A 23,424-nucleotide genomic window follows, 5' to 3' on the forward strand; every position below is an offset into this window, starting at 1 on the left:
CCGAGTATGAACCCGTACACACATGCATTTTTTAAATTTTTTATTTCTTGTGAACAGTAAAGCATACTTTCTCTTTCCCTCTCTCCCCCTATCTCTCTCCCTCTCTCCCCCTATCTCTCTCCCTCTCTGAACACCGTTCGGTCGCGAACTGTCACGCTATGAGGACAGAACGTTATTCCTCTATCAAGGGTGAGCCCTACGGTTACTTGATCTTCTTGGTCCAGCTTATGGGCTGGTCATAGAGGCTTAATACGGGAAGAGATGCTTGAAGTTGTGTCGGGAAGCTTGTTGATGTCTACGGGCTCCGGTAATCACTCAATACCAAGCGGGCTGAGAACTCTTTAACCCTTCTAAGCAATAAATAAAAAATATATTGTTACCGAATCCAGGCAACCCCCGACCGAGAGCCAGCGCTAAAACTATAAAAACGATCCCTCGCTGCGCCTTTGTCTCTTTTTTGTACGTGGCGTTCGTGTGTGCGGTTCTTGTTGAAACATGTTTGGTTCTTGTGTAATTTTAACAGTTTTCGTTAATAGTAAATTGAAATCATTTTGTTAGACATTTTGTTAATTCAGTGAAATATAATTAGGCCAGTCCTGTGTTATTTATTTCTTTTTGTTAACTACCTCACTTCTGGTCGATAATATCAGAAGTGGGATAAAACCACGTGCTTTTGGAAAAGTGACGGGACGTCGATGTAGAAAATACAGGCGCGATCATTCTCATCGACGCTGTCATGACCGCTCGAATTCTCGATTTAGGAGTTTGTTGCAATTATTATCGTCGCGATCGTGCTGTGTGTAGGAAGAGCAAGACACCTACACCGCAGGATGTCTCCTGGCATAATTCCGTGGAACCGTTCTTTGGAACATAATTATACTCGTGAGATCGTGAGATTAATGACCACTTTATCTGTACCGTCTACTCGCACTCTTGTACCGAACGCCACGCGCAGTTATTTTTGCCACCAGCAGCAACGATTTCCGTCGAAGGGGGTGACGCATGTGCACCTGAGTACCCTGGAACAGCGTCATGCAAATCGGCGGGTGTGTGTAGCAGTGCTGGTCAGCAGATGGACGGCGTGACGAACAGGATTATTGGAGCATTGCAGGTGCTATCTAAACTTTGACAATGGAGGCGCCTTCTGTCTGATTTGTTCACAGACGCAAAACGTTGTCGCTGACGTGTGAGGTCACTAGCGAGTCGGCGCCGTGCTCCAGCAGGAAAGCGCAGAGCTGTGCATACTGCACGTGTTGATCGCATGCCGCTGCCTGCGCACGCCCATCTACTTCTGGCGTGCATACTGCACGTGTTGCTTGCGTGCTGCTGCGCGCGCTCATCTACTTCTGGCGCGCATACTGCGCGTACTGCTCGCGTGCCGCTGGCTGCGTGCACTGCTCGCGTAGCACTGGCTGCGCGCACTGCTCGCGTGCCGCTGGCTGGGCGCACTGCTCGCGTGCCGCTGGCTGCGCGCGCTCATCTACTTCTGGCGTGCATACTGCGCGCACTGCTCGCGTGCCGCTGGCTGCGCGCACTGCTCGCGTGCCGCTGGCTGCGCGCGCTCATCTACTTCTGGCGTGCATACTGCGCGCACTGCTCGCGTGCCGCTGGCTGCGCGCGCTCATCTACTTCTGGCGTGCATACTGCGCGCACTGCTCGCGTGCCGCTGGCTGCGCGCACTGCTCGCGTGCCGCTGGCTGCGCGCGCTCATTTACTTCTGGCGTGCATACTGCGCGCACTGCTCGCGTGCCGCTGGCTCCGCGCGCTCATCTACTTCTGGCGTGCATACTGCGCGTACTGCTTGCGTGCTGCTGGCTGCGCGCACTGCTCGCGTGCCGCTGGCTGCGCGTACTGCTCGCGTGCCGCTGGCTGCGCGCACCGCTCGCGTGCCGCTGGATGCGCGCGCTCATCTACTTCTGGCGTGCATACTGCGCGCACTGCTCGCGTGCCGCTGGCTCCGCGCGCTCATCTACTTCTGGCGTGCATACTGCGCGTACTGCTTGCGTGCTGCTGGCTGCGCGCACTGCTCGCGTGCCGCTGGCTGCGCGTACTGCTCGCGTGCCGCTGGCTGCGCGCACCGCTCGCGTGCCGCTGGATGCGCGCGCTCATCTACTTCTGGCGCGCATACTGCGCGCACTGCTCGCGTGCCGCTGGCTGCGCGCACTGCTCGCGTGCCGCTGGCTGCGCGCGCTCATCTACTTCTGGCGTGCATACTGCGCGCACTGCTCGCGTGCCGCTGGCTGCGCGCACTGCTCGCGTGCCGCTGGCTGCGCGCGCTCATCTACTTCTGGCGTGCATACTGCGCGCACTGCTCGCGTGCCGCTGGCTGCGCGCGCTCATCTACTTCTGGCGTGCATACTGCGCGCACTGCTCGCGTGCCGCTGGCTGCGCGCACTGCTCGCGTGCCGCTGGCTGCGCGCGCTCATCTACTTCTGGCGTGCATACTGCGCGCACTGCTCGCGTGCCGCTGGCTCCGCGCGCTCATCTACTTCTGGCGTGCATACTGCGCGTACTGCTTGCGTGCTGCTGGCTGCGCGCACTGCTCGCGTGCCGCTGGCTGCGCGTACTGCTCGCGTGCCGCTGGCTGCGCGCACCGCTCGCGTGCCGCTGGATGCGCGCGCTCATCTACTTCTGGCGTGCATACTGCGCGCACTGCTCGCGTGCCGCTGGCTCCGCGCGCTCATCTACTTCTGGCGTGCATACTGCGCGTACTGCTTGCGTGCTGCTGGCTGCGCGCACTGCTCGCGTGCCGCTGGCTGCGCGTACTGCTCGCGTGCCGCTGGCTGCGCGCACCGCTCGCGTGCCGCTGGATGCGCGCGCTCATCTACTTCTGGCGCGCATACTGCGCGCACTGCTCGCGTGCCGCTGGCTGCGCGCACTGCTCGCGTGCCGCTGGCTGCGCGCGCTCATCTACTTCTGGCGTGCATACTGCGCGCACTGCTCGCGTGCCGCTGGCTGCGCGCACTGCTCGCGTGCCGCTGGCTGCGCGCGCTCATCTACTTCTGGCGTGCATACTGCGCGCACTGCTCGCGTGCCGCTGGCTGCGCGCGCTCATCTACTTCTGGCGTGCATACTGCGCGCACTGCTCGCGTGCCGCTGGCTGCGCGCACTGCTCGCGTGCCGCTGGCTGCGCGCGCTCATCTACTTCTGGCGTGCATACTGCGCGCACTGCTCGCGTGCCGCTGGCTCCGCGCGCTCATCTACTTCTGGCGTGCATACTGCGCGTACTGCTTGCGTGCTGCTGGCTGCGCGCACTGCTCGCGTGCCGCTGGCTGCGCGTACTGCTCGCGTGCCGCTGGCTGCGCGCACCGCTCGCGTGCCGCTGGATGCGCGCGCTCATCTACTTCTGGCGCGCATACTGCGCGCACTGCTCGCGTGCCGCTGGCTCCGCGCGCTCATCTACTTCTGGCGTGCATACTGCGCGTACTGCTTGCGTGCTGCTGGCTGCGCGCACTGCTCGCGTGCCGCTGGCTGCGCGCACTGCTCGCGTGCCGCTGGCTGCGCGCGCTCATCTACTTCTGGCGTGCATACTGCGCGCACTGCTCGCGTGCCGCTGGCTCCGCGCGCTCATCTACTTCTGGCGTGCATACTGCGCGTACTGCTTGCGTGCTGCTGGCTGCGCGCACTGCTCGCGTGCCGCTGGGTGCGCGTACTGCTCGCGTGCCGCTGGCTGCGCGCACCGCTCGCGTGCCGCTGGATGCGCGCGCTCATCTACTTCTGGCGCGCATACTGCGCGCACTGCTCGCGTACCGCTGGCTGCGAGCACTGCTCGCGTGCCGCTGGCTGCGCGGTGCTGTACGACTGGCAGTGACGCAGAGGGCGATGTCGCTTAGTCTGCGGCCTGCTGCTGCGGACTACCCAACGGATTATCTATCAGGACGGTCGAGCGGGACGCCCGCCACACTGGTGCAGCCTCGCATCGTGGGAGCAGACTGGAGCTGGGACGGCTGCCCTGCTTCCACATCATCCTTACGAGTGGACCCCGGTGACATGCAGCCTTTTCTTCGAAATTAATATGTGAAGGTCGAGGTGGGCACTTCGGTGCTTTACTTCCCATTTTTGAGGTTGAGGTGGGCACGACGGTGCTTTACTTCCCATTTTTGAGGTTGAGGTGGGCACGACGGTGCTTTACTTCCCGTTTTTGAGGTTGAGGTGGGCACGACGATGCTTTACTTCCCGTTTATTTTTTTGAGCAGTATGGTAGATGCGGATTCGGCCGGATCTTGCGTCCCTACTGTTTAGCTGTGTTGTGTCGGTAATGTTCAGTATCTGTATCGGTGAATATTGCAGACAACAGCGCGCTACTGTTTTAGACGTTTCCTGTACGGGCTAACTCAGTAAAGGAATCGTTCAGGTGTCTCAAATTGCGCAGTTTGGGACAGTTGTGCGATATCTATTCTTCTCACTTCAAATGTTTATCTTTGGCTCGTCCTCGCTGCAGATGTAAGAGTGCACGCTTGCGTCTGTAGTAGGGATTCTAAATTTTAGAAAGTTTTAGAGCATTAAGGTCTGGGTGTAAAATTTTTGTTACGTTACAGAGGGTGACCTTGTTGATGCAAGCTCTGACGTAGCTGGAAGAGATATACTTCTGCTGAGAGATGAAGCGGTCGAGGACGCCTCGCCATCAGGAACGGCCGTGTTACCGAATCCAGGCAACCCCCGACCGAGAGCCAGCGCTAAAACTATAAAAACGATCCCTCGCTGCGCCTTTGTCTCTTTTTTGTACGTGGCGTTCGTGTGTGCGGTTCTTGTTGAAACATGTTTGGTTCTTGTGTAATTTTAACAGTTTTCGTTAATAGTAAATTGAAATCATTTTGTTAGACATTTTGTTAATTCAGTGAAATATAATTAGGCCAGTCCTGTGTTATTTATTTCTTTTTGTTAACTACCTCACTTCTGGTCGATAATAATATATATAATATGGCGAGATTTATGGTGGAAGTAGTTTCTCAATACATGAATATAAATAAAATAATCATAAATCGATATCTGGCAGTAATTGTCTGACTATGAGTAATTAAATAAAAAATATGTATATACCTATTATTATAATATACCTGCTTATATTTATGTGTTTAGTTCTTACGCGGTATATGTGAAACATTCAGAAGGATTTATATCGCATAATTTCGCTGTTTATTTTCAACAGATATGTTGTGTATATATATAGCTATCTCTTTTTAGTGTCGCCATGCGAGTGTCTGTTATGTTTCAAAGAATTTCAAGTCAGAAATAAGATAGGTAAGAAATAAGATTAAGTCAGAAAAGAAGAATAAGTAAGAAAGGAAATTAGTCAGAAATAAAATAGACGCGAAATAAGTTGACTTCAATAATTTAGGAAAATAATAATAATGACCTTTTTTACTTATTCAGCGACCCAAATTGGGAATTTGAGAATACATGTACCAATCAAGAATAAGTACACTCAGATCTAGAAGATATGTATATTTTCCTGGATATATGGAAGATAGTTATGACGAGGACGGTGAAGTTTCACGAGTCGCTATTAAGGACACGACTTACGTAAGTATCTATTTATGTACGCTAACTCACGGTTATAACAAACTTAGGCTAAATGCTTATAATTCAACTAAAATCACAAAAACTTAAAGATTAAAAAAAAATTTCATGTACTATTGCATTTTATCTTTTTGCATTTTATTAGAGGTGAAATTTTCAAATATCCTTAGTACTTCTAATTTCCTCCACCTCCTTGGGTCGTATTCCTCACTGCTGAGGGTCGTGATTATCTTTTTGTATCACCTTCGTACACACGATATTTTCTCATCTATTTTTGTCTTTGACGTCTAATTAAAAAAAAAAAACAATAATTGCCAAAACTTCAAGATCCTAGCTCCAGCGGCTTAGGCCTTACGTTAACGATTCATTAAGCACTAGTAATAAATACACATAAAATTATCGATAAAACAAAACAGTACCTACTTACCGTCAATATTGATGAGTCCCAAAACAAGTATGGAGCTAAGAAAAATGAATACAATTTTATCGACGACCATGAAGACAGTGATCGAAAGACGCGAGCTGATACTGTGTGTATATGTTCCAGTGACGGCTGCCCACAAGATTGTTAGCGGGAAACTGATGTTATGCAAGTATACCAGCGCCTATAAAAAGAAAAGTTAATTTGTAGTTGTTAAGTGTACTATGTGGATGTTCCTTAATATTTCTTTGGTTATATAGAATCAGAAATGAGGCGATCCGTAGAAGAACTAAAGTTGCTGACATAGCCCGTAGGATTAGCACGCTGAAGTGATAGTGGGCGGGCCACATAGCGCGAAGATCGGACGGCCGATGGGGCAAACTGATCCTCGAATGGAGACCACGTACTGGCAAGCACAGTGTGGGACGGCCACCTACGAAATGGATCGACGACCTGGTAAGAACCGTACGTCACGTTGGATGCAGGTGGAAACGGACCGGCCGCACTGGAGATCATTTGGAGAGGCCTATGTTCAGCAGTGGACAGTGGACAGGCTGAGATGATGATAGACATCAATCAACAAATAAATTACAAATTTGTAATTGAGAAAGCTTTCATAATACTCTTTAAAATGACGGTACAGATTAAGCGTTATATGTACGTTCACAATTATCGTTTATATTTCCTCTAATGGGTCCCGGATATGTTTCGCAAATTGTTTTATTTTGAAAACTAAACTGTTGGTTTTTATAGTACACTAGCGACCCGCCCTCGCTTCGCTTCGGAAACATTAAAACACACATGAAACCAAAAAAAAAAAATTAAAAAAAGTAGCCTATGTTCATCAGGGACAATGTCGGCTTCTAATGGAAAAAGAATTTTTCAAATCGGTCCAGTAGTTTCGGAGCCTATTCGAAACAAACAAACAAACAAATCTTTCCTCTTTATAATATTAGTATAGATTGTGCACCAAGGGAGAAAAGTAGGACATTTCCTCCCGCGTGATGAGATGTCCTACTTTTTTCCCGCGGTGCACATACTATTTTTTCTCCTACTAGGCCGAAAGTTCGTGGAGTACCTAGCCGGGGTCCAGGGGCGTAGCCCTGGCCGGGGTAGGGGGGGCGGGGCCCCCCATTCTCATAAAAAACAATTTAACTGTTTTTTTAATTTTTAATTAAAGAGCATCAATCAGCGATCAGCAATCAGCAGCAATGAGAGCAGACGTAGACACTAACGCGCATGCGCACTTGTCAGTACCCGGGGCAAAGTTACACTTTCTTCCCTGTACAGCGGGAGGAAAGGCTTGGTAGGCAGCGGCTTGGCTCTGCCCCTGGCATTGCTGAAGTCCATGGGCGACGGTAACCACTCACCATCAGGTGGGCCGTATGCTCGTCTGCCTACAAGGGCAATCCGAACTTTCGGCGTAGGTAGGAGAAAAAAGAAAATAGATTTTCTTCACCTTGTTCGTGAATATAGTATTGTCCTTTTTCAGCAAGTCGTACTGTAGATGACCGAAGTACAGTCCCGCGAAGCAGCTAGGCAGGGCGCCCCACGTCGAAATGTAATAATGCCAAAATGACGGTAGTTTCTCGAACAACGTACTTATCGCTCTGTTCGAATTGAAAAAAAAAACACTATTAATATTATATTTTTATTGCTTAGATGGGTGGACGAGCTCACAGCCCACCTGGTGTTAAGTTGTTACTGAAGCCCATAGACATCTACAACGTAAATGCGCCACCCACCTTGAGGCATAAGTTCTAAGGTCTCAGTATAGTTACAACGGCTGCCCCGCCCTTCAAACCGAAACGCATTACTGCTTCACGGCAGAAAATAGGCAGGGTGGTACCTACCCGCGCGGACTCACAAGAGGTCCTACCACCAGTACATACGCAAATTATAATTTTGCGGGTTTGATTTTTATTACACGATGTTATTCCTACACCGTAGAAGTCAATCGGGAACTTAGTATGCATTTCGATATTGACATCGTTAATGGCTGGCTATTCATTTAAAGAGCTTGTTTTTCATTCAAAATTATAACTTACTAAGATTATTTTTATCAACACTATCATCTGTTTTCATTTACGGAAATCAAATTCATTTCAATCGCGGCATATAGGTAGGTATATTCCTTATATATATATTTTAAGGGAGATACTCAAAAAAGGGTTGAATTCATATTCGGCCATTTGAAATTCCGTAAAGAGGTGACGAGTTTTCGAACTTACAAAATTTAAAATCGAAGCGGTAAACAAGAATAAAAAAAAAAAAAAAAAAATTATTAGTAGAGTTTTATTACTTTAGTAGAGTTTTTTAATTAGTAGAGTTTTAATTAATAGAGTCAATACGAAAGATGAAAATTAAAATCAACGCTTATGTAATGTCTTCATGGAGTGTTTGTTAAAAATAGATTTCGTGAAGCAAGCGTCACAAGTGCACAAACTCTAAATTTTAAGTCCGTATTCATAGTGTTTTTTAATGGCATAATTGAATGCGTATAGAACATTTACAGTTAATAACCATTGAACATTTTCTTAAGTCTATGCCCACCCCGAGTGCAAGAATCATATCGTTGTAAAACATAATAACCGATGTCATAGTAAAATGCTCCGAGGAATTGTTCGAGATATCCTCTTCATATCCTTTTTCCCATCGCCCCTCCAGCTATAGGAGAAGAATTCATTTATACTACCCGTTTTTTTTTATTACTGGTGGCCCGCAGGTCCTTCCAGTTTTACCAGGACAGGTGGGCGAGCAAGGGCTCAGCCAGACACTATCTGGTTAATCGACAGTGTGTTTCTACTCGGCTTTACAATGCGCTCCCCTCCACGGTGTTTTCCGAGCGCTATGACGTCATACCCTTTTTCAAACGAGGCTTGCGGAGAGTTAGCCGTTGGCAGCGACTTGGCTATACCTTTGGCATTGGTGAAGTCCGTGAGCAACTTATTACCATTAGACAGGCCGTTCGTCCGACAACAATAGCAATTACTGCTGGTAGGACCTCTTGTGAGTCCGCGCGGGTAGGTACCACCACCCTGCCTATTTCTGCCGTGAAATAGTAATGCGTTTCGGTTTGAAGGATGAGGCAGCCGTTGTAACTATACTCGAGACCTTAGAACTTATATCTTACTTATATCTCAAGGTGGGTGGCGCATTTACGTTGTGGATGTCTATGGACTCCAGTAACCACTTAACACCAGGTGGGCTGTGAGCTCGTCCACCCATCTAAGCAATAAAAAAAAAATGCGTACTCAAAACTTCGTGTCTGCCCTGTTGATTATTGTAGGGTTTGTTTTATGCGAGCTATGTGCCGATTCAGTACTTATACGGTTCGTGCTTTCCATAAAAATCCCATTATCTTTGAAACTGAAAGTAAATGCAAAAATTCAATTCTTTATGACAACGGAAAGCGGTGCGAATTTAGCTAACGAAACTTGACTTGACAAACAAACAAATGAAAGCTTGTATAAAGACAGAGACAGAGAGAGACAGAGAGAGATAAACGTGACTTTTTGAGACAGGAATAATTATTACTCAATTAGCGACCCGCCCTCGCTTCGCTTCGGAAACATTAAAACACACATGAAACCAAAAAAATAAAAAAAATAAAAATTTAAAAAAAGTAGCCTATGTTCATCAGGGACAATGTCGGCTTCTAATGGAAAAAGAATTTTTCAAATCGGTCCAGTAGTTTCGGAGCCTATTCGAAACAAACAAACAAACAAATCTTTCCTCTTTATAATATTATAAGTATAAGTATAGATTAAAAAAAAAAAAAAAAAAACGTTGCGAAACTTCAAATAGGAAGCCTTTGAAATCCTCGCGGCAGAGATAGTGTGTACTCTACTACAAGTACTCTACACCACTCGAACATATTAAACGAAGCGAAACAAACACCCTATTTTAGTTTCAGTCATGGTCTTCGAACAATTTGTTTCAAAATATCACGCATTTAAAATTGAAGTGGCGTAACTAAAATTTTTAAGGAATTGAGTTTTATTTTTTTAATCACTTATTCATGTATTCTACTATTAGATTATATATATATTTTTTTAAATTAATATTTAATTTTAGTTAGAAAAGGACAAAGTACACTTTCCATCTCTTTTAAATGCAGTATTTCTAATTAAAGTAATAAAATCAAAACTGTAAATTTACAATTCTTCAATTACAAAGTAAAACCTTTATCATATAATAAACTCTTTAGTTAAAAAAAAAATTAAATAGAATATTCGAGAATGAATTAACAATAAACGACTTAACTGCGTTTTCTGTAACTTAATAAGAAAACAACATTTAAAGCTCTTAAATCTCTTTTTCAAATTAATATTACTAGAGGTCCCGCAGTAGTCGAAATTCGACTATAATTAATTGGAATTGGTAAGTTTGTACACTATCATGGTTGTATTTTATACTTCTATAATCACGAATTTCGCCAAGGCTACACTATTAAAAAATATTAATAAAGACAAACAATATTTAATCTATTCTCAGTTTGAGCACAGACGTCAAGAACAAAAGTTTGACAATAAATAGTATGCATGCGTGGGTGCGTCAAAAACATGGTATGTAGTGTGTGTGCTGTTTTCTTTATTGATTTAAAGTATCTTTTATGCATTATTTAAAAAAAAAATTGGCATTGTGCACTTCTTCTCTGTATTCTCTATAAGTGTGGAAAATTTCATACTCCTCCGTCCGCGCAATTTTTGTAAAAAGGGATACAAAGTTTTTGCTTCACGTATTAATATATAGATAAACAGTCTTATTATATGTACATAGTAAAACTGTACTACTCTCTTCACTGAATGACAGACATGCCAGTGATTCCGTCTAAGAAAAACCTTTTGAAGTGAAACTTCTTTAGAGTCGTTGTGATTTCAAACTCGATGAAACGAAAAAATAAGTCCATAGAAACACAAACACATAAATGTATAGGATTCAGCCGGCGAGAGAATGAGATAGAACACATTAGACGCTCTCGGTCTCCTCTTTGTGCGACTATTCGTAGCATCCCCACTATCCTCTACTAAATATTGTCCATATGTATGCTGCTGTGCAGTGGGATAGTCAGTATATCTATACCTTTTTTTTATAGCTTAGATGGGTGGACGAGCTCACAGCCTACCTGGTGTTAAGTGGTTACTGTAGCTCATAGACATCTACAACGTAAATACGCCACCCATTTTGAGATATAAGTTCTAAGGTCTCAACTATAGTTACAACGGCTGCCCTAGCCTTCAAACCGAAACGCATTACTGCTTCACGGCAGAAATAGACAGGGTGGTGGTACCTACCACCACCAGTGAATATAATATATAAGTTTCACTTCTACCGTGTGTGACTTGCACACACACATACTTTTTTTTAAACTAAATTGTTTTAAATTATATAGGTTTTACCAAAAAACATGAATTTTGGAATAAGCCCCTTGAATTCTAAAGGTGCGCGATACGTCAAGGGGGCTCAACGTGTTTACACAGGTTTGTCTTTGTGTCTGAGTTATTGTTAATTAAGAAAATTGTAATTATTCTCGCACAGTGTGTGCTGACACCGAACGTTATTTATGTGGTCCAACGTTTGGATTGCGAATAGGGTTGTCACCCGTACTTTATATTAAAGTATTGTACGTTATTTCAGGTTATTGTACTCTATGCTTTATGTGTACCATAAAGTACACGAAAATACTTTATTTGGCATGTTTAGGTTTATTTAAGATTTTGAAAAGTTTAGTCATATGTAGTTTTTCGTTAAGCGAAATACATCGATTGCTCAATCGATGTCGCCGCTCGCCAACGTCAACCACATCGCCTAAGCACTTGTTTTTATCTATACATATTAATATAATTGGAGTGTCTGTATATTGAAATAACCGCTTTTTACTACACCAAAATAACATTTTTTACAATTTTTGTCTGTCTGCCTGTCTGTTTGTTCCGGCTAATCTCTGGAACGGCTGGACCGATTTTGACGGGACTCTCACTGATAGGTGGCTGATGATATAAGGAGTAACTTAGGCTACTTTTTTTAGACTAGCTTCGCCCCGCGGCGTCACTCGCGGTACGACAATAACCGTGGGTAACATCGCGAGACTCAGCTATTAATAATAAAATTTAATGTTTCCAAAGCGAAGCGAGGGCGGGTCGCTAGTAACAAATACTACTGAACGCAACTCAACCTCAAATTTCAACAATGTTAGTGTCATTAATTGTCACAATTTCTTGTTTAATTGTAATAAATAAAATACATATTTAAACATAATAATAATAAATAATAAATTGTACTTTATTTTAACACTGTGTACTTTTTTCCTACCTATAATAATAACCAATGTACTTTATCCGCAAAAAAAAGGTGACAACCCTAATTGCGAGCGGCACTTGTGAACACATAGATTTCGTTATTTGCAAATTTTCATGTTTTTGTGGTATAAATATGTATCGATTCAATCGAAATTCTATTTATATGACGTTCTTTTGCGGTAGATAATGGTGGGCTGACGCCCTACCGCTATGTGTGGTTTCGGCAGATTTGCAACTGTTGATTTTTTATTTATTGCTTAGTTAGCTGGACGAGCTCACGGCCCACCTGATGTTTAGTGGTCACCGGAGCCTATAGACGTCTATAACGTAAATACCGCCATCTACCTTGCGATATTAGTTCTAAGATCTCAGTTTTTTACGGTACAATGGCTGCCCTACTCTTCAAACCGAAACGCATTACTGCTCCCGGCAGAAATAAGCAGGGTGATGGTACCTACCCGCGCGGACTCACAAGACGCCCTACCCTCAGTAATTGCGCAAATTATAATTTTTCGGGTTTGATTTTTATTATACGATTTTATTCCTTCACCGTGGAAGTCAATCGTGAACATTCGTTGAGTACGTATTTCATTAGAAAAATTGGTACCCGTCTGCGGTATCGAACACCGCTGCATCTCTAGATACGAATGTACCGGACGTCTTATCCTTTAGGCCACGGCGACTTGATTAAATAATTCGAGAATATAATAAACATGGAAATTGAAATTTCGACAAAATAAACTGATAGAACATCATTCATGTAGCTGAAGTTAATTAAATTTGCATTATTAAAACAACTGTTGCCTGATCTTGGTGAAGTAAAGTTTGTCTCGGACAACACGGGAAGCATCAGCTTTCAAATAAAAAAAGAATCATTAGAATCGGCGAACATACCCAAAAGCTTTGATCCATAAACAAATGAAAGTCGAATTGATAACCTATTCCTTTTTTGAAATCGCTTAAAACGTCTTAACAGAGATATGATACTCACTCAGCCTTACTCAAAAATACCAATGGTTTATATTCGTATATGTAGCACACCAAGAAGTTCACGAATAAAAACCCAAAGAACAAGTGGGTGTAGAGGCGTTTGGCTTGACGGTAGCGCCACAGCAGGAGTGTCAGTAGACAGGTCAAGATGTATAGATGCATGTCAACGGCCAAGTACCTGTGGAGGAACGGTGAAGGTCATAACATTCATAGGAGATACAGCTCTAACTATTGGTACTGCTGTTTGTTATTCGTAATAGTAGCTTTTCTCCTCAAATCGACCTTATCTAAGTTTAGAGTTCCTAACTGGAGCAGGGGGGTGCAGATTTCGGCGTGCACTGTGCGGTACCGTGGGTTTCGAGGAGTCGGAGTGGTGGGGCTCGATGGGGTTTAGTCTGTAGTCGGTTTTGTGGGGTAGCTCTTGGATGGCTGACGCCGTGCAGTGCCTCGCGCGCATTTCTCAAGGCATAGTCTCCCGGGAGGAATTGTAAGAAGACCCCGGTCTTTATTTTCTCCCTCTTCTTCTGTGGAGGCACCGGAGTCCGACATAACCCAGTCTGTTACCCCCCTCCACCGCTAATCCATAAATGGATTCTCCGGCGTTAAAAAAAAGGATGGGTAAAGATAGACAATAATGGAAGATATTTGAAGGCCTATGCCAATAGGCACATTAAATATACAAACATTAAAGCAACAGTCCTAAAAGTTCAGGATAAAGGGTTCATTGATTGATTGATTGAAGTTCACTGTTGGTAGGGCCTATTGTAGTCAAGGACCACGCGTGTTCATTACCACCATTTCATCTATTTCTGCGGCGAAGTGCACTTAAATCGACGATTTTAATGTCTAAAGGTTTTTAGCGATGACGGCCACTTCGGGAATATTGAGGCTTTTTCTTCTTTTTTTAATACGCTTTTATTGGCTTCAGACGTATGTATGTTTGTAACGGAATCTTTGAACATGATTTTGACCCCCTTCAAAACGTCGGATTAACTCGAAATTTGGTATACTTATTAAGGACCGATGAAAATTTAATATTAAAAAAAAAATGAAAAAACAAATTGACAAAAAAAATTAAAAAAAAAAATAAAAAAAAATTGAAATTCAACTAGAAAATAAAAAATAAATAATAGTTTAAAAAAACTAACAAAATACGCTTTTAAAGAAAAGCCAACTAAAAAATAGAAAATAAATTTTAATATATTTGAATTAAAAATTGTCTAAGATAAAATGATTTTATTGTAAAAAAAGCGTGGGGTGCATGGTACAAGGGCGGGATGATAAGTAACTAGCCTAACAATAAAACACTTAACTTTTCGTGATAAAATTTGTTTTATTTTTCGACATAGTCTCCGTGAACCTCTACGCACTTATTCCATCTTCGTTCTAAAGCAGCAATGCCTTCCATAAAATGATTTCTTTCAAAGCCTGCAAAATACTCCTCTACAGCGGCGATGACTTCATCATTTGTGGTAAATTTCTGTCCGCCCAAAAAAGTTTTGAGCTTAGGGAATAAATGAAAGTATGATGGCGCTATATCAGGCGAATAAGGTGGGTGGGACAGCAAATCATACTTCAATTCGTTGATTTTTGCCATAGCTTTAACACATGTGTGAACCCTAACGTTGTCTTGGCGGAAGATGATTTTTGTTTCGCCAAATTTTTATTGTTTTTTTTTTTTTTTTTTTTATTGCTTATTGCTTAGCTGGGTGGACGAGCTCACAGTCCACCTGGTGTTAAGTGGTTACTGGAGCCAATAGACATCCACAACGTAAATGCGCCACCCACCTTGAGATACAAGTTCTAAGGTCTCAAGTATAGTTACAACGGCTGCCTCACCCTTCAAACCGAAACGTATTACTGCTTCACGGCAGAAATAGGCAGGGTGGTGGTACCCACCCGCGCGGACTCACAAGAGGTCCTACCACCAGTAAGATCTGAATCTGAAGAATCTGGTCGTTTTTGCTGAATACACTGATGAAAATTATCTAGAAGATTAGCGTAGTATTTTCCATTATTCGTTTGACCTTTAGGAAGGTAACCTATCACCAAGATCCCATCTGCATCCCAAAAGACGGAAGCCATCACTTTTCCAGCCGACTTTACAGCCATGGCTTTTTTGGAGCCGGGTATCGCGATTGCGTCCACTGTTTTGATTGAATTTTTGATTCTGGCATGTAATAACGAACTCATGTTTTATCTGTGGTTACAAATCGACGTAAAAAACCGGCATTATTACTCTCAAACGGTCCAGACATTCTTTTGACTTTTGCACCCGAATCTTCTTTTGATCGTACGTAAGCAATCGCGGCATCCAACGGGCCGATGACTTTTTCATATTTCATTCCTCACTTAGGATATGATGTACTCGGTCTTTTGAGATACCTGTATTATAAACTGTGTCAGATAACTTCAATCGTCGATCTGTTAAAACCATATCATGTACTTTCACGAGCATTTCCGGAGTCGTGACGCTTTTTGGACGTCCGGGGCGGGCTTCATCTTGTACACATGTACGACCGCGTTTAAACTCCGCCACCCAGTTTTTTTACTATGGCATAAGAGGAGCACATTCACCCTAACTCGTCATAGATTTCTTCCCCTTCATGCCCTTCATATCAAGAAACTTTATCACCGCTCTTTGTTCAATTTTATCCATTTTGAAAACACTTGACGAAATATATTTTCAAATAACAAAAAATCAATAAAATTTTCACGCCACCAAATTCAAATTTAGAACACAGGTAGCCAGAGATGCGAATTTAAAACTGACATATATATTTTTAAAAGTTTAACTTTTTAAATAGTAGAGGCTAATTACTTATCATCCCGCCCTCGAATCAGTAGGTGTAAATATTTTATGAGTAGAAGGGTTATTTTGATAATATCCTGAAAAGCACCTCACGCTTTTTTTACAAATGAAATTTTATTTTCTATTATTTTTTTCTTCCTATTCGTACACTCTTGACAAAGTGGTCGTGGTCATGCATCAGTTGGATACGACCTGCTCATGACTCTCGTGGGAAATTAGTGCAGTGGTTTCCCGTTGCCTTCTGCACCAGCATTTTAGGGGGTATTTGATCCCCAAGGTTTCTGACGCCTCTTCCGTACAGGTTGTCCTGACGGGTGTGTATGGTTATACCGCCATTGCTCGGTCGCCATTGCCCCGTTCGTTCTCTAGCAGGGAGCACCACGGCAACCTGTTGGTCGCCGCCGCCATCCGGCGCGTGCAGGTGGGGTTGACAATAGGGCCGGTGAAGGTAGCATTCCGATCTCCCCTTACTCCTCTATTATTTTAGTTAAATATAAAATAAAAATAATAGTATAAAAGCGTATTTTGTTAGTTTTTTTAAACTATTATATTTTATTTGTCTGAATTTTTTGTTATATTTACAAGAAGTTCCTTACCAAGACGGCATTAAGCATGTCTCCTCTTTGTTTATAACATTATTTAAATAGAAAATGTGGGTCCAGAATTTTTTCACGCATGTCGCGCTGTAGCCTTTGATCGCATAGTCCGTCATCGGTCCGGTTCTTGTGCGTGCGTACCAGGTCGCTCCGTAACCCATAACCAACGCATAAACCGGAGTGATTCTGGAAAAATAAGAACATTGAAATGTTTAAAGATAATAATAATAATAATAATAAATATTTACTAACAATCACGCCACGTTAACTGGTCCCGTGGTAAGTTCGTGAAGAACTTGTGTTACAGGTACCAGATAACGGAAATAAATGTAAGATTTTTATTATACACATACACATATTTAATATACATCCATAACCCTGGAGGAGACATTTTATATTTATGATACAAATATCTTCCCTTGGCGGGATTCGAACCCGCGACCCCCTTGTGTCACTTACCACTACACCAGACGGCCGTTATAATCTTTACTTAAATAGCGTAAAATGAAGTCGCTTCCGCTGTATATTCGCTTAGTTCTTTTAAACTATTCAACGGATTCTAATGCAGTTTTGAACAATAATAGATAGAGTGGTTCAAGAGTAAGATTTATGTGTACTATACAAAAGCCGAAATTCTTACATTGCACCCCTGCGAAGTCGGGACGGAGCGCTGGTTAAAACTAAATTGTACGGTTTAATTTCGCTTTTGTGATTAACGCTATATTATTTCGAACGTTACGATAACTTTGCAGTTTTCGTGGTCGTGAACGAGTGTAATATTAAGAAATAATTAATTATTATTTTTACAAATAAAACGGCAAAGTAAAATTTAGTTTTAATTATAATTAAACATATTTTGTGATCAGTGAATTAAACGTATAACTAAATATATGCTACCTTTGGTACTGAGTATCGAATTTCATTGTGTGTTTGTCTGTTATAACTCTCTTAGTTACAACATATTCCAATTTAGATATATATACATAATGTTAGGAGCAAGGCGTGTTGCGACATGCAACAGATAGCAACTATAATACAAGCATATTTATGGCGTGGAGCACTCATGCCTTCCGGTCTGTGTGATGGGACGACCCTTATTCAGACTTAGACCACTATCTACCTATCAGCCCAAACGACGGCCACCGCTGGACATAGGCCTCCCCAAGACTCGGTAAAATGACCGGTCCTGGACTGCTTGCATCCAGCGGATCACCACGAACCTCAATAGCACGTCGGTCCATCTTATGGGAGGCCTAACCTTTGACCACATGCCTCAATTTATTATTGTTTTCGTTGTCATGTCTATGGTAATAAAATAAATAATTCTAATGAGTGAATTATTGACTATTTAGCGGAGGAAAGCGATGCGAATTGTTTTTATTTTATCAATTCATTGTTTCTTCAGTTTTAAATGGGTAATAGCGGTGGTTTATTTTACCGACAATTTACAAATCTGAGACAATAAAACAATTCCGCTGGACATCGCTTCTCGGTCTTTCCAGCGTATTTATTATCCTTTCCAGTTAAGCGTATTTATTATCTATGGTACGTACCGTATTATTCTTTTGTAGATACAGAGCGGTAGCATTCGGAGTTCCAAAGGCTTCTTCTCCGAATACAGGAGCAAGTTATAAGTGGTCATGTAGCTGGTCAATATTAAGAACATGTGAACCAAATTCGAGCCGTTTGAAAGTATAATTCCTTTTGTGCTTACTGTCAACTGAAAACAATCGGAATCTAAAGCGTTATTAAGCAAGAGTTTTTTTTTTTTAATTGCCAATATGGGTTGACGTGCTCACGGCCAATCTGGTGTTAAATGGTCACCGGAGCTCATAGATATGAACGTAGAGTTTCACGGTGAATAGAAATAGAAAGAGTGGTTTTATCTACGTGTTTGGGCTCACAAGTAATAATAATAATAATAATAATAATATTTCTAACAAATGAAAAACTATTCTACAGAAACCTAATGAAGCCGAAAACTGATCGAGACAATAGTAATATAGATATACCAACAGCAGAAAAATTGGAAATGTATTGGGCTAGGTTATGGGAAAATAGTGCAAAACATAATGACAAAGCAAATTGGATTACTGAAGAAAAAGAAAGATGGGATACAATAGAAGAAATGCAATTTGATGACGTGACAGAGGAAGAAATAACTACTATAACAGCTAGACTACATAACTGGAAATCCCCAGGTATAGATAAAATCCATAATTTTTGGTTTAAAAAACTAATTTGCTTACACAAAACAATAGCCAAAAATCTAACAGATATTATCTCTGGAAATCAAAGTATTCCCGAATTCATAGCGACAGGAATCACTTATATGATACCAAAAGGTGACTTCTCTATAGAAGCATCCCAATATCGACCAATTACATGCCTTCCGACTATTTACAAAATTTTAACAACAGTTATTACAAAGAAAATAAATTCACATATAGAACACAATAATATATTAGCTGAAGAACAGAAAGGGTGTAGACGAGGCCACATGGGCTGCAAGGAACAGCTAATTATAGACTCAACCATCATGAAACACGCCACCACAAAAAATAGAAATTTACACTGTACATATATTGACTACAAAAAAGCTTTTGATAGCATCCCACATTCATGGCTGATCCAAGTCCTAGAAATCTACAAAATTAACCCTATAATAATAAGCTTCCTACGCAATATCATGACACATTGGCAAACCACACTTAAATTAAAAAACCCTCATAATTTTGTAACAACACGACAAATAGCCATAAAAAAGGGTATTTACCAAGGTGATTCTCTCAGCCCTTTGTGGTTTTGCCTCGCCTTGAACCCACTATCCCATCAATTGCATAATGACCGGGTGGGATACCGCATTAAACAACAAGATAACACCGAAACAATAATATCACACCTGATTTACATGGACGACATTAAATTATACGCAAAAAATGACAAAGAAATGAAAAAGTTAATAGATACTACCACGATATTCAGCAACGACATCAGTATGCAATTTGGACTTGATAAATGTAAAACCGTACATATAATAAAAGGAAAAGTCCAACCCGGTGATTATACAATAGATGACACAAACACAATAACGGCGATGGAACCAAGTGACCTTTATAAATATCTGGGCTTTCAGCAGCTCAAAGGACTCGATCATATAACAATAAAGCAATCATTAACTTCAGAGTACAAAAAACGTATCAATGCCATTTGCAAAACGAAATTATCTGGAAAACATCTTATAAAAGCACTGAACACCTATGCAATACCCATTCTAACCTACTCATTTCGAATAATAAAATGGAGCAAAACTGACATAGAACAAATAGAACGCATAACAAGGACTACATTAACAAAACACAATAATCTTCATCCAAAATCTGCAATAGAAAGATTGACAATTAAAAGACAAGACGGGGGTAGAGGCTTGATAGATATTTGGCATCTATGGTGTAAACAAATACACAGCTTAAAAACATTTTTCTACATAAAATCAGATTTAAGTGAAATTCACAGAGCCATAGCACAAAATGATAACAACTACACACCGCTAAATCTCAAACAAAAAGAACTAATAGATAATACAGAAAACCTAAGAAATAGAAACCCACAAAAAGACATGGAAGAAAACTGGAAGAAAAAAGCGCTACATGGACGACACCTCATGACCTAAGCCAATCTCACATAGACAGCAAGGCATCAAACATGTGGCTCAAAACAGGAAGTCTGTTCCCCGAAACGGAAGGATTTTTAATTGCCATACAGGACCAAGTAATAAACACAAAAAATTACAGAAAATATATTATTAAAGATCCCACTATTAGAGACGATAAATGTCGCAAATGCAACACCCAGCCAGAAACCATACAGCACATAACTGGAGCATGTTCAACCCTTACACAGACAGATTACACTAACAGACACAACCAACTTGCTAATATTATCCATCAACAACTGGCTCTCAAACATAAATTGATACAAAATATAAACACACCGTACTACAATTATAAACCACAAACCGTTCTTGAAAATGACTCCTGTAAACTTTATTATGATCGCGCTATTCTTACCGATAGGACGATTCACTACAATAGACCGGATATCACTTTACAAGATAAAAACAATAAAGTCACCTACATTATTGACATTGCAGTCCCGAATACCCACAACATTCAAAAAACGTTTACAGAAAAGATGACAAAATACACAGAACTTAAAGAAGAAATAGTTAGAATTTGGAAACAGAAAAAAGCATACATAGTCCCAATAATAATCTCAACCACTGGAGTTGTCCCAAACCACATCCACAACAGCTTAAAGCTTCTAGATTTAAAAGATAACATATTTATTTCACTACAAAAGGCAGCTATCCTAAATACATGCAGAATAGTGAGAAAGTTCATGCAGCTTGAAGAAAACCAAACTTACTACACGCAATAAAAACTAGCATAATTATTAACTCATAACTAATGTATATTACTTGGCCAAAAGCCCGTATATACAGTTCCACCGGCTCTGTCGACAGACTGAACTGAGAAAGGGGAAACATATATAATAATAATAATAATAATTTATTTATTTCTCTCTTAAAGGTACAAGGTACATACAAATTCAAATGGAAATAAATTAGTATAATACATATGCTTTTATTCTACATGAATATAAAACAAATATAAAAACTAAAATGGGCGGTATTACTAGTGGTAGGACGTCTTGTGAGCTCGCACGCGTAGGCACCACCACCCTGCCTATTTCTGCCGTGAAGCAGTAATGCCTTTCGGTTTGAAGGGTGGGGCAGCCGTTGAAACTATACTGAGACCTTAGAACTCATATCTCAAGGTGGGTGGCGCCATTTACGTTGTCCTGCCTATTTCTGCCGTGAAGCAGTAATGCCTTTCGGTTTGAAGGGTGGGGCAGCCGTTGAAACTATACTGAGACCTTAGAACTCATATCTCAAGGTGGGTGGCGCCATTTACGTTGTCCTGCCTATTTCTGCCGTGAAGCAGTAATGCGTTTCGGTTTGAAGGGTGGGGTAGCCGTTGTAACTATACTGAGACTTTAGAACTTATATCTCAAGGTGGTTGGCGTATTTACGTTGTAGATGTCTATGAGCTCCAGTAACCACTTAACTCGAGGTGGGCTGTGAGCTCGTCCACCCATCTAAGCAATAAAAAAAAAAAAAAAGATGTCTATGGGCTCCGGTAACCACTTAACACCAGGTGGGCTGTGAGTTTGTCCACCCATCTATGTAATAAATAAATAAAATTATTAGATCCCAAGATCTGCTTTCGGTAGTTTTACGGTTCTGCGATTCACAGCCCTGTGATAGTCCTTTAGGCTACTAGTTAATAGGAAGGAAAAAAAGGACTTTGACATGAGTACATTAGCCACCTTTTACATCACGATGACTATATCGACGTTTCCCGGTTAAAATAAACGGAATATGTGGTATCGTATCCGGCGAGATTATCTCTGGTTTATTATGTCTGTGGGAACACAAATACCATGGTAGCGGTATTTTTATGTGCCGTAGTCAGCCTACCGATACGTTCATCAGTGTGACTTCTCACATTTCTATTACCCTTATTCATGAAGAACTTACCTGCTCTAAAGCCTCTGGGTTGGCCACAAAGAACAAATAATGTAAGACAAGTACGTGCGCGTAAAACACGAACAAGAGGCATAATATTCTGTAACAAAAAAAATGGTGCTCGTGAAAGAAGTGAAAGAAGTGAAACTTCTTTTGCGGTGTGTAGTATTGTGGTTTTTCTTCGTTTTTCGATCCTTAAATAAAACTTCTCTTGTAATAGGGAATGCTGTCTATGAGAAATGACATAGCTCGTTTTGTCCTTTCCCTGTCGTCACGGTCGCGTGGTTCTTCATCAGAAAAATTGGTACCCGCCTGCTGTATATAATATATATGTGTACAAAAGATTTTGTCAATTGTCATTTTGCATGGAGCCCGTTGAGATAGCGACGTAAACACCAGCGCGAACTAATTAATTAGGTTAGATACTAAGGTAGGTAATTAGGTAGAAAACATTTATTGACACGATTATTACTGAAATACTCTTCTGAATTTGCAGACTATTTTAAATATGACCGTGAAATTTAACAATTACATATAGTAAAGAATCATCGCTTTTAAAAAAAAGACATAAAGTTCTTTAACAATTGCGGTCGGCGACTATAAACCGATTATAAAAATCTAAAAAAAATAATTGGAATGATTACCTAAATCCTTGCACGGCCTCAAAAGTTGGAAGGCGAGGGTCGCCCGTCGTACGTATAGCGGTTAGTTTGTTCCAGTTAGCGGACATTGACCAGGCCAGTAACAGTTTGTTTCCTAAAAAAAAGAACTTCTTAAAATGCACGTTATCCCAGCCAGGTTTTTCTGTAGGTTTGTAGACGAGGTGATCTTTTTTTCCCTACCTAATCGTCGGTAGCCTAAAGGGCTATTCGAACTACGCGTGGACGGATAGGTGAGCTTACGAGGCTCAACATGAAAGAACTTGAGAGAGTTAACACTAGCCCTAAAGCAGTGCTTCGTCAAATCTACTGCCGGATCGGAATCGCGACTCACTGAGAAGTTCCGGTGAGAAGCTCAGGGGATAATCTCTATGGACATGGTAAGAGAATGACGAAGGTACGAACATGACAACGTGAATGACAATGGGTAGTTAAGCAAGAATGCATGAATGCAAAACACATACATAGGTTGGGTAGTTCTATCTGTTAGCTCATAATCCATAACCAGAAATTTCGCAAATTTAATGATTTTTC

General features: G+C 41.9%; 1 protein-coding gene across 1 annotated transcript in view; it reads right to left on the minus strand.

Annotated features, from left to right (window-relative positions):
* Positions 1-23,424, minus strand: part of LOC101741819 (nose resistant to fluoxetine protein 6) — a 35,745-nt gene that overhangs the window by 3,860 nt on the left and 8,461 nt on the right. The window contains exons 4-10 of the mRNA XM_012692674.4: positions 22,876-22,987; positions 22,244-22,331; positions 18,195-18,361; positions 16,642-16,827; positions 13,235-13,411; positions 7,401-7,551; positions 5,948-6,125 (exon numbers count right to left, since the gene is read on the minus strand). Coding sequence (XP_012548128.1) covers positions 5,948-6,125; positions 7,401-7,551; positions 13,235-13,411; positions 16,642-16,827; positions 18,195-18,361; positions 22,244-22,331; positions 22,876-22,987 — 1,059 coding nt within the window. The remainder of the gene's footprint in view (positions 1-5,947; positions 6,126-7,400; positions 7,552-13,234; positions 13,412-16,641; positions 16,828-18,194; positions 18,362-22,243; positions 22,332-22,875; positions 22,988-23,424) is intronic.

This window comes from Bombyx mori, chromosome 16 (assembly GCF_030269925.1).
Source record: "Bombyx mori chromosome 16, ASM3026992v2".
NCBI classification, from domain to species: Eukaryota; Metazoa; Arthropoda; class Insecta; order Lepidoptera; family Bombycidae; genus Bombyx; species Bombyx mori.